Raw genomic sequence first — 13,893 nt, forward strand, 5'->3', positions numbered from 1 at the left:
GGAAAATAATAGATTAAATAAAAAAGAAAATGTAAAAGAAAAGAAAAAAAAGAATATATATATATATATATATATATATAGTGATGGAACAACTGCTTCACAAGGGAGCAATTCTCACGTGTGGGGAGGGAGGGAGGGAGGGAGGGAGAGGCGAAAGATCATAGGAGATGATACATTGGATGTCATTTATACTAATATAACAACTGCTTCACAAGGGAGCAGATCTCACGTGTGGGGAGAGAGGGAGGGAGAGGCGAAAGATCATAGGAGATCATACTCCCTCTGTCAAGAGAGAGGAAGCCAATCACTTACTTAAGTGTTTTAAGAATTTTTTCTGAGATATTTAGAATTCGTAAAAGCATTCTAAAAACTTAAAGAGAGAGCATTGAGGAACTCTACAAATTATAATTATTTCTTTTTTACTTCTACTTCTTAATTTTCTTTATGATCATTTTTCATGATTGAGGATTTTAAAATGGTGTTATTTAATTTTATTTTGTATTTTTAAATTACCCAGTTGAGATAAGAATGTAACGTAATTGAGGAGCTAGTTTTTTATGTTTTTTATTTTGACTCCTTGCATTTATATTTATGAATATTTTTGCTTTTTTCAATTATATTTATTTCTCCTATTCTTTTATCAATTTAATGACTGGCCACCATTTAATCAAATCTATGAGTAATCTTAATGGATTAAGAAGTGAAGAGAGAACTTAAATCTAGAGAAATAAGCATAAATAACTAAGTTAAAGATAGTTTTAAAAATTTGTGGTGATTTAAACTATAGTTTCACGGTTTAATTAGTTGCTTGAGTATCATGGAAACGAATTCAACACTAATTAAAAAGAAATTAATAATTAGGAAAAATATTAGGACATTTTAGAAATAGTTGTCATTATAAATGATTAGAGTGAACTCAAAGGATAAAAACTAGCAACTTATAGGGTGAATTCTCAACCACAATGCTTCAAGTGATTGTATTTTCATCATCATTATTTTCTTGATTTATTTTTATTATTTATATTTTCATCAAATTATCCATTTTATATACTTTTTGAACTATTAATTATTTAAATTAGTAAAAATGTAACTTTCTTATGGGTTTCACGCCTGAAATATTTTGAATAATTTATTACTATAATTTTGTTCACTTGCAAGAGCGATCACATCCCCTCAAGACATGGCTCCACCATCACTAATGGGGATGTTCTCAATGCAAACATGGATTGTTATTCATAATATTAAAACTAATGCATGCTTTTAAATTTAAAGAATACTCGATTGGTCATGTATACTAGCAAATAAAGTAGGAAAAATGATAATAAAATCCTTCTAAGTTATATAAATAATAATATGATCCTTCAAAATGTCATAATTTTAATAAAGTCCTTAAAGACCTCTTTGTCAATAAATTTTAAAGTGAAATGACCATTTTACTATTATTGAAAATAACAAGCTCCAATCACAACTTTTATTTGTAAATCACAAAAATTGAATAAGAAATTATAATTTATCAAGTGTAATTTCTATTATTGAAAAATAAGTTTTCAAAATAACAAACCTCATTCACAATTTTTGTTTAAAGAATTACAATTTTATTTAAAGATCATAAAAATTGAATAAAAAATTATAACTTGTTAATAAAAGTAAAATGACATTTTTAATTTAAAATTTATTAACAAACAGGTCTCTAGAGATTTCAATGGAAGTATAGTATTTCGAGAGATTAAATTGTCATTTATATACTTCGAAAAGATTTTATCATCATTTTTTCAATAAAGTATTCATATAATTAGAACTCATGATTTTGTAGGTTATATATCAAATTCTTATTAATTATATCAATCATTATCGAACAAAATATGAAAATGAACACTATCCATATGTTTCTCCATCCATGTGAAGGAGCTGGTTTGCGAGTACCATCTTACTCTTTCATGTGTCTCATATCTACCAAAGTCATGTTCTTCCTTCATGGTTGATTGTTTGCTTCTTGCGTGAGATTCATGGATTATGTGCTTCGTGGCACTGCATGATATTGCAGGTTTGAGCAAATTGCAAAGGATTTTCTTTAAGCTAGTGGTTTTAAGAAGAAGCATCTGCTTTCAAGTTGTTTTTTCAAAAGCAATAAACTCCTTTAACTCTTTTGAGAGTTTGAATGATTGGAGATTTAGGATGGACTTATGTTTAAGTAAGGGTGGACAAATGTCCCCTCAACTTCAAACTAGCAAGTCAGTTGAGTGATAGATTTATATATCACTCAATTTAAACCCACAGCAAGCAAGACTATATACTGAACAAACAAAACAAAGAGAGGGGAGAGGAAGAAACATAAGAGACCTTTTCAAAAGTTTTATATTTAAGTACTGAGATTCAAATTAAGTGTGTGTTTGGTTTTTAATTTGTCAAAAGTTCATTTGGTGAACGTTCATTTGGTAAAAGTCGATTTAATGAAAATTAGTTGTTGTAATAAAATTTGTATTTTGATATATTTTTTCAAAAGTCAATTTGATATACTAAAAGTTGTTTGGTTTATGATAGTGAAACATGCTTTTAAATGTACAATTACTAAAAAAGATATTGATTTAAGATGATTTGTAATTTTTATTATACAAATGTAATATATTTAGAATATATAAAAATATGATAAAAATTTTAAATAACATAAATTTTGATCTATAATGCTAAAAATTTGATCTTTAGTTATTTCTATTTTTTAATTTGTAATTTTAAAAAATGTGATAAAGATTTGTAATTTTTATTATACATTAATACTAAAAATTAACATGATTAATTATTTAATTTATAATGCTAAAAAATTGATACCTAATTATTATTGAAATAATAATTATGTTTTTAATGAATTAACTATTTTTAAATAAAAAATAAGAGATTAAATTTGGAATAATATGGTCAAATAACATTCTACTTTTCAAATTCACTTTTCAAAAGTTTTAAATAGTTATATTTTAAAAATTTATTTTCAACTACTGTTTGAATGTACTTTTAAAATATACTTTTTTTGTAAAATATTTTATCCAAATAACTTGTAATTTTTTAAAATTAAATTACTTTTTGAATGTGAAAAACAAAAAAAACCAAATGGACCCTAAGTTTACATGCTAAAAATGAGAGACATTAATTTCGTATTGTCGGTTGAAGAAGAACAATGATAGAGGAGAGAGATTGTGTGAGAAAAAAGTGAAGTAATACATGAAAAGATGATGTCATAAATGGGTGGATTTTTAATGTAAAGTATTTTTAGAAGTAATATTTGGTCTAGAATATAATATATTGAATATTTTTTATATTTTTTCAACTATATCCTTATATTTATTATTCCTTTTAAAAAACGGTCAATTATAATTTCAATTGTTATCATTAAGTCATTTACATAGAATACTTAATAATAGCGTAATTGCAAAGATATATAATTTTTTAAAAGATTAAAATCTTAACTAACTTGAATGGATCTATAAAATAATTATTAATACCTTATATTATGTATTGGATGGAGTATGAGTTTTTTTAATCATCATTTATTTGTTTGTAATTAGTTAAAAGTTGATAAAATGATTTAGCACGATATGATTATAAATTTTAAAGTACAATATTCTCCACACCCTTCTACTTGTCATAATTATTTATACAGATCTTTACTTTATTTTGAAAACATACAGTTTAATTCAATCAGCTAACTCCATTAGGAATATTCTAAAAAAAAATTCTAAAAACTTATCTTTGAATTAAAATTTATATTTAAACAACTTTTATTTACTAATTTACCCTTCACTCTAATAAATCATAAATTATATTATTTTGACATTTATATAATATGTAATTTCATAAAGAACATGTTACAAATTTTAAATTTTAAACTTAAATTATTTATATAATCTCTCAAACTTAAATCATTTTATGTTACATGAAGAAAAAAGATATTTTCTCCATTAAAAAATGTAAGGTATTTTTAACCGAATCTCATCCTCAATAAAATAGTTACTTACTTTTAAACTAATCCTATCTTTTTATATTTACCTTTATTAAACACCTTACAATAAATATAAAGTCATTATTAATAGAAGCACTTTAAAAAAAAGGCAATGATTACGTTTTAAAAAATTAAAAATATTTTATATTTTTTAACATTCAATTCCTTAAAAAATGCCTTATATTTTTTAACGGAGGGAGTATATGTTTGAAAACATTTTTAGTAATTTTGAAAAATATAAATAAATAAGTTTCAATAAATTTGACAAAAATTAAAATTTTATAATATAATAAAACTTTCAAAATATATTTATTACTTTTTATTTTAATACAAAATAATATTTTTTTGAAAATATAGATTTTTAGATAATTTTTATATCTATTAAAGAGGGGCATTTTGGTTAAATTAAAAATTTAAAACTAAAACTTGACAATCAACTAACGGTTGAATTGATGAAAATAGAACATCAAGTATACAATAGAGGTTTATGTAATATATATTTTAATTTTAAGATGAATTTATATGAATTTTCAAAATGAGGGGGAGATTTGTGTAATTAAGATATAATAGAATGGTGATCAATATATTTTGCTCTAAATTTTATAATTTTTAGTGGAAAATATAATTTTTTATAAGATACTTAATAGTATAAAATTTAAATATATTTTTATAAATAATAATTATTATACTTTTTAAAAAAATCTATTAAGTATTGTCCATACTAGGCAAAGGTCCTAGATCTACCCTTATAAATTAGAAGCATCTTAAAACTATTGATCATTATGCTCCATATATTGAAGATATATCAATCAATGATGAGACTTCTTATAAGGCAATTGTTCTCTTTGGATTAGCTCATTGGATGATCTCCTTACTATTGTTGTCGTTTTGTTTGTGTTTCATTGTAGCGAGTTTTTGTTTTTATGGTTTAAGCTAATATTTTTACTATAAGGCCATGGAAAACCTTTGCGAGAGAGAAAAAAATCAGATCATGTCAAATTTCATAATAGGGATTTGCAACATAAAGGTGAAGAGTTAAAAATAACAAAATCTAAATTTTCTTAGGAGGCCAAGTGAGCTAGTATGTCAATGCATCTGTTAGCTTTCTTGAATATTTGATTTAAGGTAATGATCTAATCTTTCATTACAAATTTTCGAACTTTCTTAATAGTTTCTAAAAGAGGGTGATTATAAGAGATATTACAATGAATAAGTGAGAGAGCTTCCGTAGAATTATAATGGATATTAATTTTAGTAAATCGTGCATTTCAACAAAGCCGAAGCCTTTCTAAAATGCCAAAGAGTTCTGTCATGGTGCTGGGCTGGTAAGTAAGATATTTAGAAAATCCATTAATCCAGTTACCTTTGTTGTCCTTTATATGCTACCACAAGTTATAGTTCCATTGAATTTGACAGATCTATCAATATCGAAATGGATCCAACCTGCTTTTAGAGGACTCCATTGTGCCTATGATCTTTTACCATCACAACCAAGGATACTAACTCTGATTGAAGCCTCATGTAATTGATAACTTAATGAGTACTAGAAAAAGCAATGTCCATATCCTAGTTGATTTCTTTAGAATAAATCTTTTGCATTGCACTTTCCAAATGTTCTAGCAGACTCAAGCAAAAAGCCTCTACATGGGATGCTTCTTGTGTTCAAGTTGTTGGCCTTAATTTTCACATTTTAAATTATCCAATCCTACACAAAAACAAAAAAGAATGCATTAAGTTTAGAAGGTTTGACAAGTTTAAGCCAAATGTTACAAGTTTCTTTGCAATCTTACAAAATATAAATTGAGGAATTAGGTGAGTTGCACCCAAAAGTGCATGTTTGTTGATGAGAAGTACTTCCTTCAATAGTTATGAAATTGATTTGAAGTCTATCTCATGCAAGTTTCTAAAGAAAGTACTTTATTTTTTCATAAGTAGGCCATTTCTAAATTCTAAACCAAATGTCAATATTGGCTTGATCCTTTTTGAGGTACAAGGCCTTATAAGTAAATTTAATAAAGAAATTTCCATCAGAAAAAGGTTTTCAAAAAATAACATCTTCATCACCATGGGGGTTGGGTGATTGCAAAAGTGCAATATGACTTAATACCTTAGGGTGAATGTGGTGATTTAGGAGGCTAAAATTCCATTCTCTTAAGGGATTGCGCAGATAAAAGGTTTAAGCCAAATTTTGATTTGTAATCTTTCTAGTCTTTTTGTTGTTTTTAGCTAGAGAAATAACAATTAGGGACCTTGCAAAAAATCATTTGTAACATCAGTTGAAAATTTATAAAATTTCAAAAAAAAAAACCATGATCCTTATTTGTAATTAAAAAATATGAATACTCAATTGAAAAATTTAGTAAATCTAGTTGAAATTATTTGTAGCATTAATTAAGAATTTACAAAAGTTAGTTGAAAATATTAATTTTTTCTTGTCAATATACGGATAAACCATTTTAAAAATTAAGTAAATATATTTGGGATTATTCATAATGTTAGTTGAGAATTTATGAGAATCAATTGTTAACCGCAAGCCAATTACTTATGATTTCTTACTTTTAATATATAATAAATCACTTGCAAAATCTACCAAATACACTTGGGATTATTGAGAATTTATAATGGTCGGTTGTAAATCATAAGCCAGTTATTTGTGAATTTTTTCTATCGCATGAGAAATCAACAAAAGATGGTTGAAACTTTTTGTAACGTTAGTTTGAAATTTATTAAAGTCTGTTATGAATTTAAGCTAATCAATAAAAAATAATTTATTACAAGCAAGGACTATGGTTTGTTATTGAAATTTTAACTATTTAAGGTCTATAATTGTCATTAATGTCTTTAAAGGGCACCTAATTGTCATTTTTAATTTTTAACTTGATGGACTTGAGTAGAGAGTTCAACTGTTCTTCTTGAACCTTTGCTTTGTTATAATTATTTTCTTGATTTAATAAACTTAGTCTTTTCATTGGAAAAAATTGCGATAATGGCATGATATGTAGAGTTTGTTTGTTTTTATTTTTAAAATCTTTTTTTATTTTTAAAAATAGAAAAATTTAAAAAATTAGTTTGTTAAGTGTTTTTGATTCAATTGTTTTTAAAATAGTTTTATTTTTTGTTTTAAAAAAAGAATAAAAAGAAATACAACTTGTTTTTGTCCTATTTTTTTATTTTTAAAATACAATACATTTGATTATTAAAAATTACATTTATTTTGACTAATTTTTATGATAAATCATCACTATTAATTGCTTATAATTATTATTACCAATTTATTTTTTAACTCTAACACTATTTTTAAATTAACAAACCTTTATGAATTTTCATTTTATTTTATATTGAAAAAAAATTTTACAAATTATATTATAAAACAGTTTTTAAAAACGTAAAAAACAAAATCCAACAAGCCCTAAACGCAGGTGTTTGCGGTGCGCTAAATAGAAAGTCATCACTGTTTTTAATCATTTTTCTTTTATCTCAAATTATCCCTTTTTCCAAACTATATCCATCAAATAGTAGTTCACCATTTTTTTTAAAAAAATTAAACTGACCAATCTGATTTTAGTAGCATTGATTATTATAAGAAACTATCCATTTGGATGGTACCTCTTTTCTTTATTAATTTTTTTAATCGTATTTTCCATCAATTCCATTCACACATAATTTAGCCAAGGAATGCAACCTTTTTTTTTTTTTTGGGGGGGGGGGAATGAATTCCAATTCTCATTCAATATTACACAACTATTATCAATGAACTAGAATGCTCTGCAGTACTAATAATTAACAATTTGTTAAAAAAAAAAAACGTGTGGCTTGTTACATCTTTTTACATAGATATATTGACGATTACATGAAATGTTCAGTGTCATTCTAAAAACTAGGCTTCTTGATAGAAATTGTCCATAGTAGATCTGAATCAGACTGAACTGTTACTATATCTTCTTTTACAATATTCGATGTGCTTACTAAACCACCAAATTTCATCTTCGTCTCATCTGAAACAGGTAAGATGAGATGTTTGATATTAGATTCGTACCCAAAGAGATCACAGCTGAGGGTAAACTAATCAAGTAGTGAAAAGATTTATGCATCAGAACCATCACATCCCTATCAAACCAAAGCATCATATAAGCACATTGTGTTATCTTAGAAACTGCTAATAAGAGTAGTTAGTCATCAGAACACTCACACAAGAAGGGTGAATCCTTTTGTAACACAGACTAGTTTTGCCATATAAAAATCAATTTTGGTGGATTATCAGGGGCAGTAATTATCACCCCTTTAATAAGTGCAGTTTGTTTGTTTTTGGGTCAATCCTTTAACAAGTGTAGTTAATCACTCAACCAAAGACCAATAACTCAATTACTAAGGAGGTATGTGAGTTAAATGAATTAAAAGAACATTTTTGCCCTTCAACTATTCCTCAGAAGCACCTGTAATCCTAAACTTTCAAGTGTTGCTATTTCTCTCTTTAGCTTTTAAAAATGATGCATTAAGCACCCTGCAGTTAAAAATTTAATTTTAATTGTTAGTTGACTAGAAAAATTAAAAGAGAGAGAGAGAGACCTAAATATTACAAGAAAGGATCCATAATAATCCAAATAAATACCCTATAAAAAAATTAATATCGATTAAATCCCTAAAATAATAGGTGATCAAAATTGTAATTTGGTCTTTCACATGGGTAAGAAATAACATTTGTATCATGTTATTTACATGTAATTTAGGGGTCTTAATTAATATTAATTTTCTTATAACATATTTATGTGTAATTTTATGGATCCTTTTTTTTGAAATTTTTGAGATCCTTTCCTGCAATTTTAAAGTCAGTTAACGGTTATAGTTAATTTTTTTAATGATAAGGTGCTTCAAACATTGAAGAAAAAAACTGTACCACATGAAGGTTTAGGATACCAAATGCTCTTTAAGCGAATGGTTGAAAGCAAAAATGTCCTTTAACCCTAGTTAAATTAGTGGTCTTGGTTTAAGCCTTGCGTATGCAATTACTTTAAAAGCTTGTAGGGAAAACTTTGCTACCCTTTTGGTCCTTCCCAACTCAACCCAAATTAGTTGAAACCCAATATGACTTCCGAATATCAGGCCATTTCATGCTCAAAAGACAAAAAACAAAAAACAAAAAACAAAAAACAAAAACAAAACAGGAAAGGAAATTCTTACTGCTACACTACCACTGCCATATAAAAATTAATTTTCATTGTGGAATCTCACAGGCAATAATTATCATTCCACTCATGAGAGGTTAAGACAACCCTCTTTTCATTTAAATTTAATTAGAAGCTTTGAAATAAAACAATCATTATAGTAATAATAATAATAATCATATAATGCATATATGATATACTTACAAAGATCCCATTGGAGTCCAGTGGTAGTAGAACTACTAGATGGCATCCCAATGGGGATGAGTCCGCAATGCGGCCCCTCAGCAGAAGATCGAATATAAATCTTATGATGGTAGTTCATTGGAAGAAGTTGAATGAGGCAGTCATCAGATAGAAGGATAATTCGAGTATCTGGGAAATGGCACAGAACATTAATATTCCCAATCTCGTGGTCAAATCGCCCACCAAGTGCTCCAGTTACAACAATCCTTAACTACCATACATTGCAGGAAATAAAGAAAATCAATTATGGTATCAAAGAGTGCCAGGCCAAGACTGCTTCCTTGAAAACTAAAGTCATGATACAATGAAATATGCAAATAAAAGAAATAGAAATCAAGACGTTGGAACTGATTTAACTTACTGATGATTTATCCATATTTGATGTAAGGTCACATATATGTGCAACACATTTGTGTAAATCTGTGGTGTCCTGATCATGAGATTCATCTATTATCTTAGTTCCCTGCAAGCGGCAAACAAGCATACATGACTGAAAGATTTCAAGTAAAGAATAAAGCAAGTGACAACAAAGTGTTGAGAAGAAAGTTGAATTCAATTCATCCCATCCAGTAGGGAAACATGCACACATAAACCTACAATGAGAGAAGAAAAGCCCATACAAACACAGAATTAGAGCCGTACCAGGTTTTTATAGAAGTCAAGTACTTCAGACCGAATTGAGTCCATGTCACCTTTGATTGCATCTGGCACGTACCTAATAGAAACCTATCATGTTGTTAAATGAAGTCTGCAACTGGAAGAACAAGATAGCAAACCATACTGTCATCAAAAGAAGCATCAAATTAATTGCCTTTAGAACACTAGAAAGTCAAAATTACTTTTTTTTTTTAAGTCTAATCTAATCCAACTTGACTCCTCAGATCAAAGGCGGAATTATGAAATGACATTGATACTAAAAGCAAGATTGCATTCTGTGTACTCTGTACAGAAACATATTATTAGAAAATATTTTAATCAATCAACTCACAGACATGACGACTGCTACTTCTAGAGGACATATAAGATGTGTTCTATATTTTTGTCAATGAACAGTAATATAAACGATTAGATTAACAAAATATCAAATGCGATGCCCAGCAATTCAATCGTGAAAATGAGCTAGTAGTAAGTGCCTTGTTCGTGGGTACCAATAGTTGGAGCAATTTATCAAAAGAACATTTGCCGCACGATCACTTCCATAGATGATAGCATGGATAAATTTCCTTGGTTCAACAATTGGCCAAATAGTTCAACGTACACAGTAGTAATTTATATACACAATTATTTGGCTTTCGTATGTTTTCTCAGTTTACAGTTATTCACAAGTAGCACAAAGCAAGTTAGCATCTACTTAGAGCTAGCATCATAGTTTAACTCAGTTACTTAGAACTAAATTAACAAATGAAATGTGCAAAATGCAAATGCCCAACTAAAAAAAAAAAAAAAAACAAAAGTGGCAAAGGACTATACACTAGGCATAAAAATTTAACTGAATTATTTATTTAGCTAATAAATTATTAGGAACAAAAAATGAACCTGGTTTGAACATGCGAGGCATCATAAGGACAGAAGCAGAGGCATTTCATCATACACCCGATTGGCACCCCCATCAGCACAAACTCATATTTGTGCTGTGGTGCAGAAAAACACAAAACGACAATGGAGAAAAATACAACAAACATCAGATGATCCAAACTTAGAAGAAATCAAATTCCGTCCACAGAATAAGAGTGAAGAGTTGAGGTGCAAAAACAAGGTACCATGCTCCCAAAGCAGAGGAGTGAATCTCGGCAGGTGCTGGTTAAGAATAATGAGTGCGTAGGTTAAAGAAGGTTGATTCTCTCTGGTGGAATCACCGGTAGAAGGAAGGTTGAAGAGTGAGACATGGACTCCATAATCTGCAACATGAGATGGCTATTAGCACCAAAACCATTGGTTATTGAAAATTAATGGCGGCTTTAGTAGCAGCGGATCTGCCTTGTTGGCTTATTCATGCCCTCTGCTTGTTACTAAAAATAACAATATTACTGAAACCAATACCACCACTACTGAAGTCGACCAACCATCAAGTCAAAACGGACATGCACCTCCCAGTTTACAAGTTCACTCTCCACATTTCCCACCTAGGGTCACATCTGTGATTATGTTCCTCTTTTTGTTGGTGAGTGCTTATTTCCGTTGACAGGGAAACCTACTTAACTAGAGTAACCTCCATGAAATTTCATTCACATGACAATATGGATACCTGATCAAATAAATTCTATTTTCAATAACCATTACAAAGTTATCTTACAGGAATCATTCTGTCATACAAACACCACCAAAAATAAATTTTCAATTTTACTTTCTTCATTTTCTTCAAGTTTTGTAGACAATATGGTTCAGTTCAAAGATCTTTTCAGTATATAAAAATTTTCCAACGTTTTCGTGGAATTGTGTCAATATCTTGTATTTATTATTTTAACAATAAAAAGTAGTTGGCAAAAAATAGCAAAAAGATGCTGACTAATCACATGTATATACTTGAGAGAATTTGAATCTAGTCAAAGTCTTTGTGAATCATACTTTTACTCTCATGTATGTGAAGACATGACCCAACTGAATAACTGGTGAAAAAAACATTACAAAACTACTTGATGTTAAAATCCCTTAAAAACATTAAGAAACAAATTCAAAGTAGACACTACATAAGACTTAGTGATTTACTAGATATCTAGTCTAGGAGATAACATAATGCTAACAATTTGGCAATGCTGCTGCTTTATTATCTTTGATATCTTGACAGATGCATCTCGTATAAACAATCCACTACTTTTTAGTAAAGCTCATACGTCCACTATGCCAGACAAGCCAAAACCAATCGGTACGGGCATTTTCATATTGCTCCAAAGCTTCAAAACCTTGAGAAAGCAACAACAATTTATCTTTATTAGGACAATGTGAGTACATGCAACATAACTCACGGACCTGATGCTGATAATCAATAACTAGAAAACCAGCAATAAATGTCAGTTTGACTTCAGCTATAGCTAGCCATATCATCCCGATTCATAAGCAAGCGCAATAAGATTTATACAATTCCCATGTATTGAACGCCAAGATCTAAACAAAACCATTTTCGCTACTGAACGATGCATAATCATCAAAATCCGCAAGCGACATCAATAAACCTCGCCAGACACACCCAAAAAACAAGGGGACGATCATTAATAGGATACAAAACGTAGATAGTTGTTACTGTCTGCAACAGAGAAAGGAATCGCACCGTATCTGAGTCTCGCAAAGAGGACGAGTGAGTGAGAGATACAGAGAACGAGGGCTGTGTACGTGGCTGCTTTCTCTACCCAAGGCGAGGATGACTGAGTTAATGGCGAACATCATTGGCCGCAATACATTTATTTAATGAAAATTCAAGGCCTGTTTGTACACAAGTCTCAATTTAAAGAGACTTGACATTGAGATTGAAATTGAGGAGGGGTTTTAAAATTATCTTTAATATATAGTAATATTTAAAAAAATATTTATTTTTATTTTATAATTACATATAAATAATGAGAAGACTATAATACCCTTAAAATAATTAAAAGAAAAATATGTAACCTAGAGCCTATAACTCATCTCACACCCCATCAATTTCCTTTTTCCCTGAGAGCACGGCAGGGGCACAAAAGACCACTATTTTTCTTGTTGCTTTTCCTTTTTTGGTTTTTTCATTGTCTCATCTGATGGACATTAAAGGAAAGTATTGAAGATGAAACTAGTGATGCATGCGGGTTATAACGGCACAAAAAGGCCTTCATTTTTCCTCTTTTTAGACCGGCGATGTAGATCAACTAACTAACTAAGACCTTCCTTTTTTGTTTTTCCAATCACCGGCAATTTATGCTTAAACCCATCATCATAACCACCTTGTGCCATCTTTGTTGTTGTTCTTCTTCCTGGTTCAATTCAAGCATCAACATTGTGCCTATGTGTGGTTGACATCATTATCGCCATCATGACTGTGAAGAGGGGTGGAGGCTGGAAGGCAAAAGGAGAGATGAGAGGGAGCGGGTGGAGGGCAAAAGGAGAGACAAGAGTGAGGAGGATGGAGGGCATTTTGATTAAAAAAAACAATTAATCCAAGATTAATTTTTCTATACTAAAAGTAGGTGATATTGAGTAATTCTACTTTGATGTAATTAAAATTGAGATTAAATTTTTCATTATTTCATATTAAATATAAAAAACTTAATACCAATCTCAGTCTCATATAGGCCTAAGACTTTCCAATAAAAAAAAAAATCACACATAGGTTTTAATGAAAGACTATTTGTCAATTAAAAAAATTATTTACTAATTAGTGAATAACTTTTTGTAATGATATTTACTAATTAATGAAAGATTATTTATTAATTAAAAAATATGGGTATTATAGTTTTTTTTCATCTAAATATATTTTCAAATCAATATTTAAATTATGTAATGATATTTCATAATTTTTTAATATTTACTTGA

General features: G+C 28.7%; 1 protein-coding gene across 10 annotated transcripts; it reads right to left on the reverse strand.

Moving 5' to 3' along the window:
* Nucleotides 1–7,762: 7,762 nt before the first annotated feature.
* Nucleotides 7,763–12,803, reverse strand: LOC129315127 (thiamine pyrophosphokinase 1-like). 10 transcript variants are annotated; one of them, XM_054958681.1, is made up of 8 exons: nucleotides 12,662–12,792; nucleotides 11,437–11,641; nucleotides 11,157–11,294; nucleotides 10,933–11,027; nucleotides 10,039–10,111; nucleotides 9,758–9,859; nucleotides 9,358–9,607; nucleotides 7,763–7,986 (listed from the first exon to the last, which is right to left on the reverse strand). In XM_054958681.1, exons 3-8 carry the CDS (start codon nucleotides 11,157–11,159, stop codon nucleotides 7,862–7,864), a joined length of 648 nt encoding a protein of 215 aa, XP_054814656.1. In that variant the 5' UTR covers nucleotides 11,160–11,294; nucleotides 11,437–11,641; nucleotides 12,662–12,792; the 3' UTR covers nucleotides 7,763–7,861. The 10 variants fall into 10 exon arrangements, with proteins under 10 accessions (XP_054814656.1, XP_054814660.1, XP_054814659.1 ...); XM_054958685.1 differs by having other exon boundaries at nucleotides 10,039–10,122; XM_054958684.1 differs by having other exon boundaries at nucleotides 10,039–10,150.
* Between the last annotated feature and the right edge of the window lie 1,090 nt (nucleotides 12,804–13,893).

The sequence above is a fragment of the Prosopis cineraria genome, unplaced genomic scaffold, assembly GCF_029017545.1.
Source record: "Prosopis cineraria cultivar Desert tree isolate PC_DT_omini unplaced genomic scaffold, ASM2901754v1 PC7, whole genome shotgun sequence".
NCBI classification, from domain to species: domain Eukaryota; kingdom Viridiplantae; phylum Streptophyta; class Magnoliopsida; order Fabales; family Fabaceae; genus Prosopis; species Prosopis cineraria.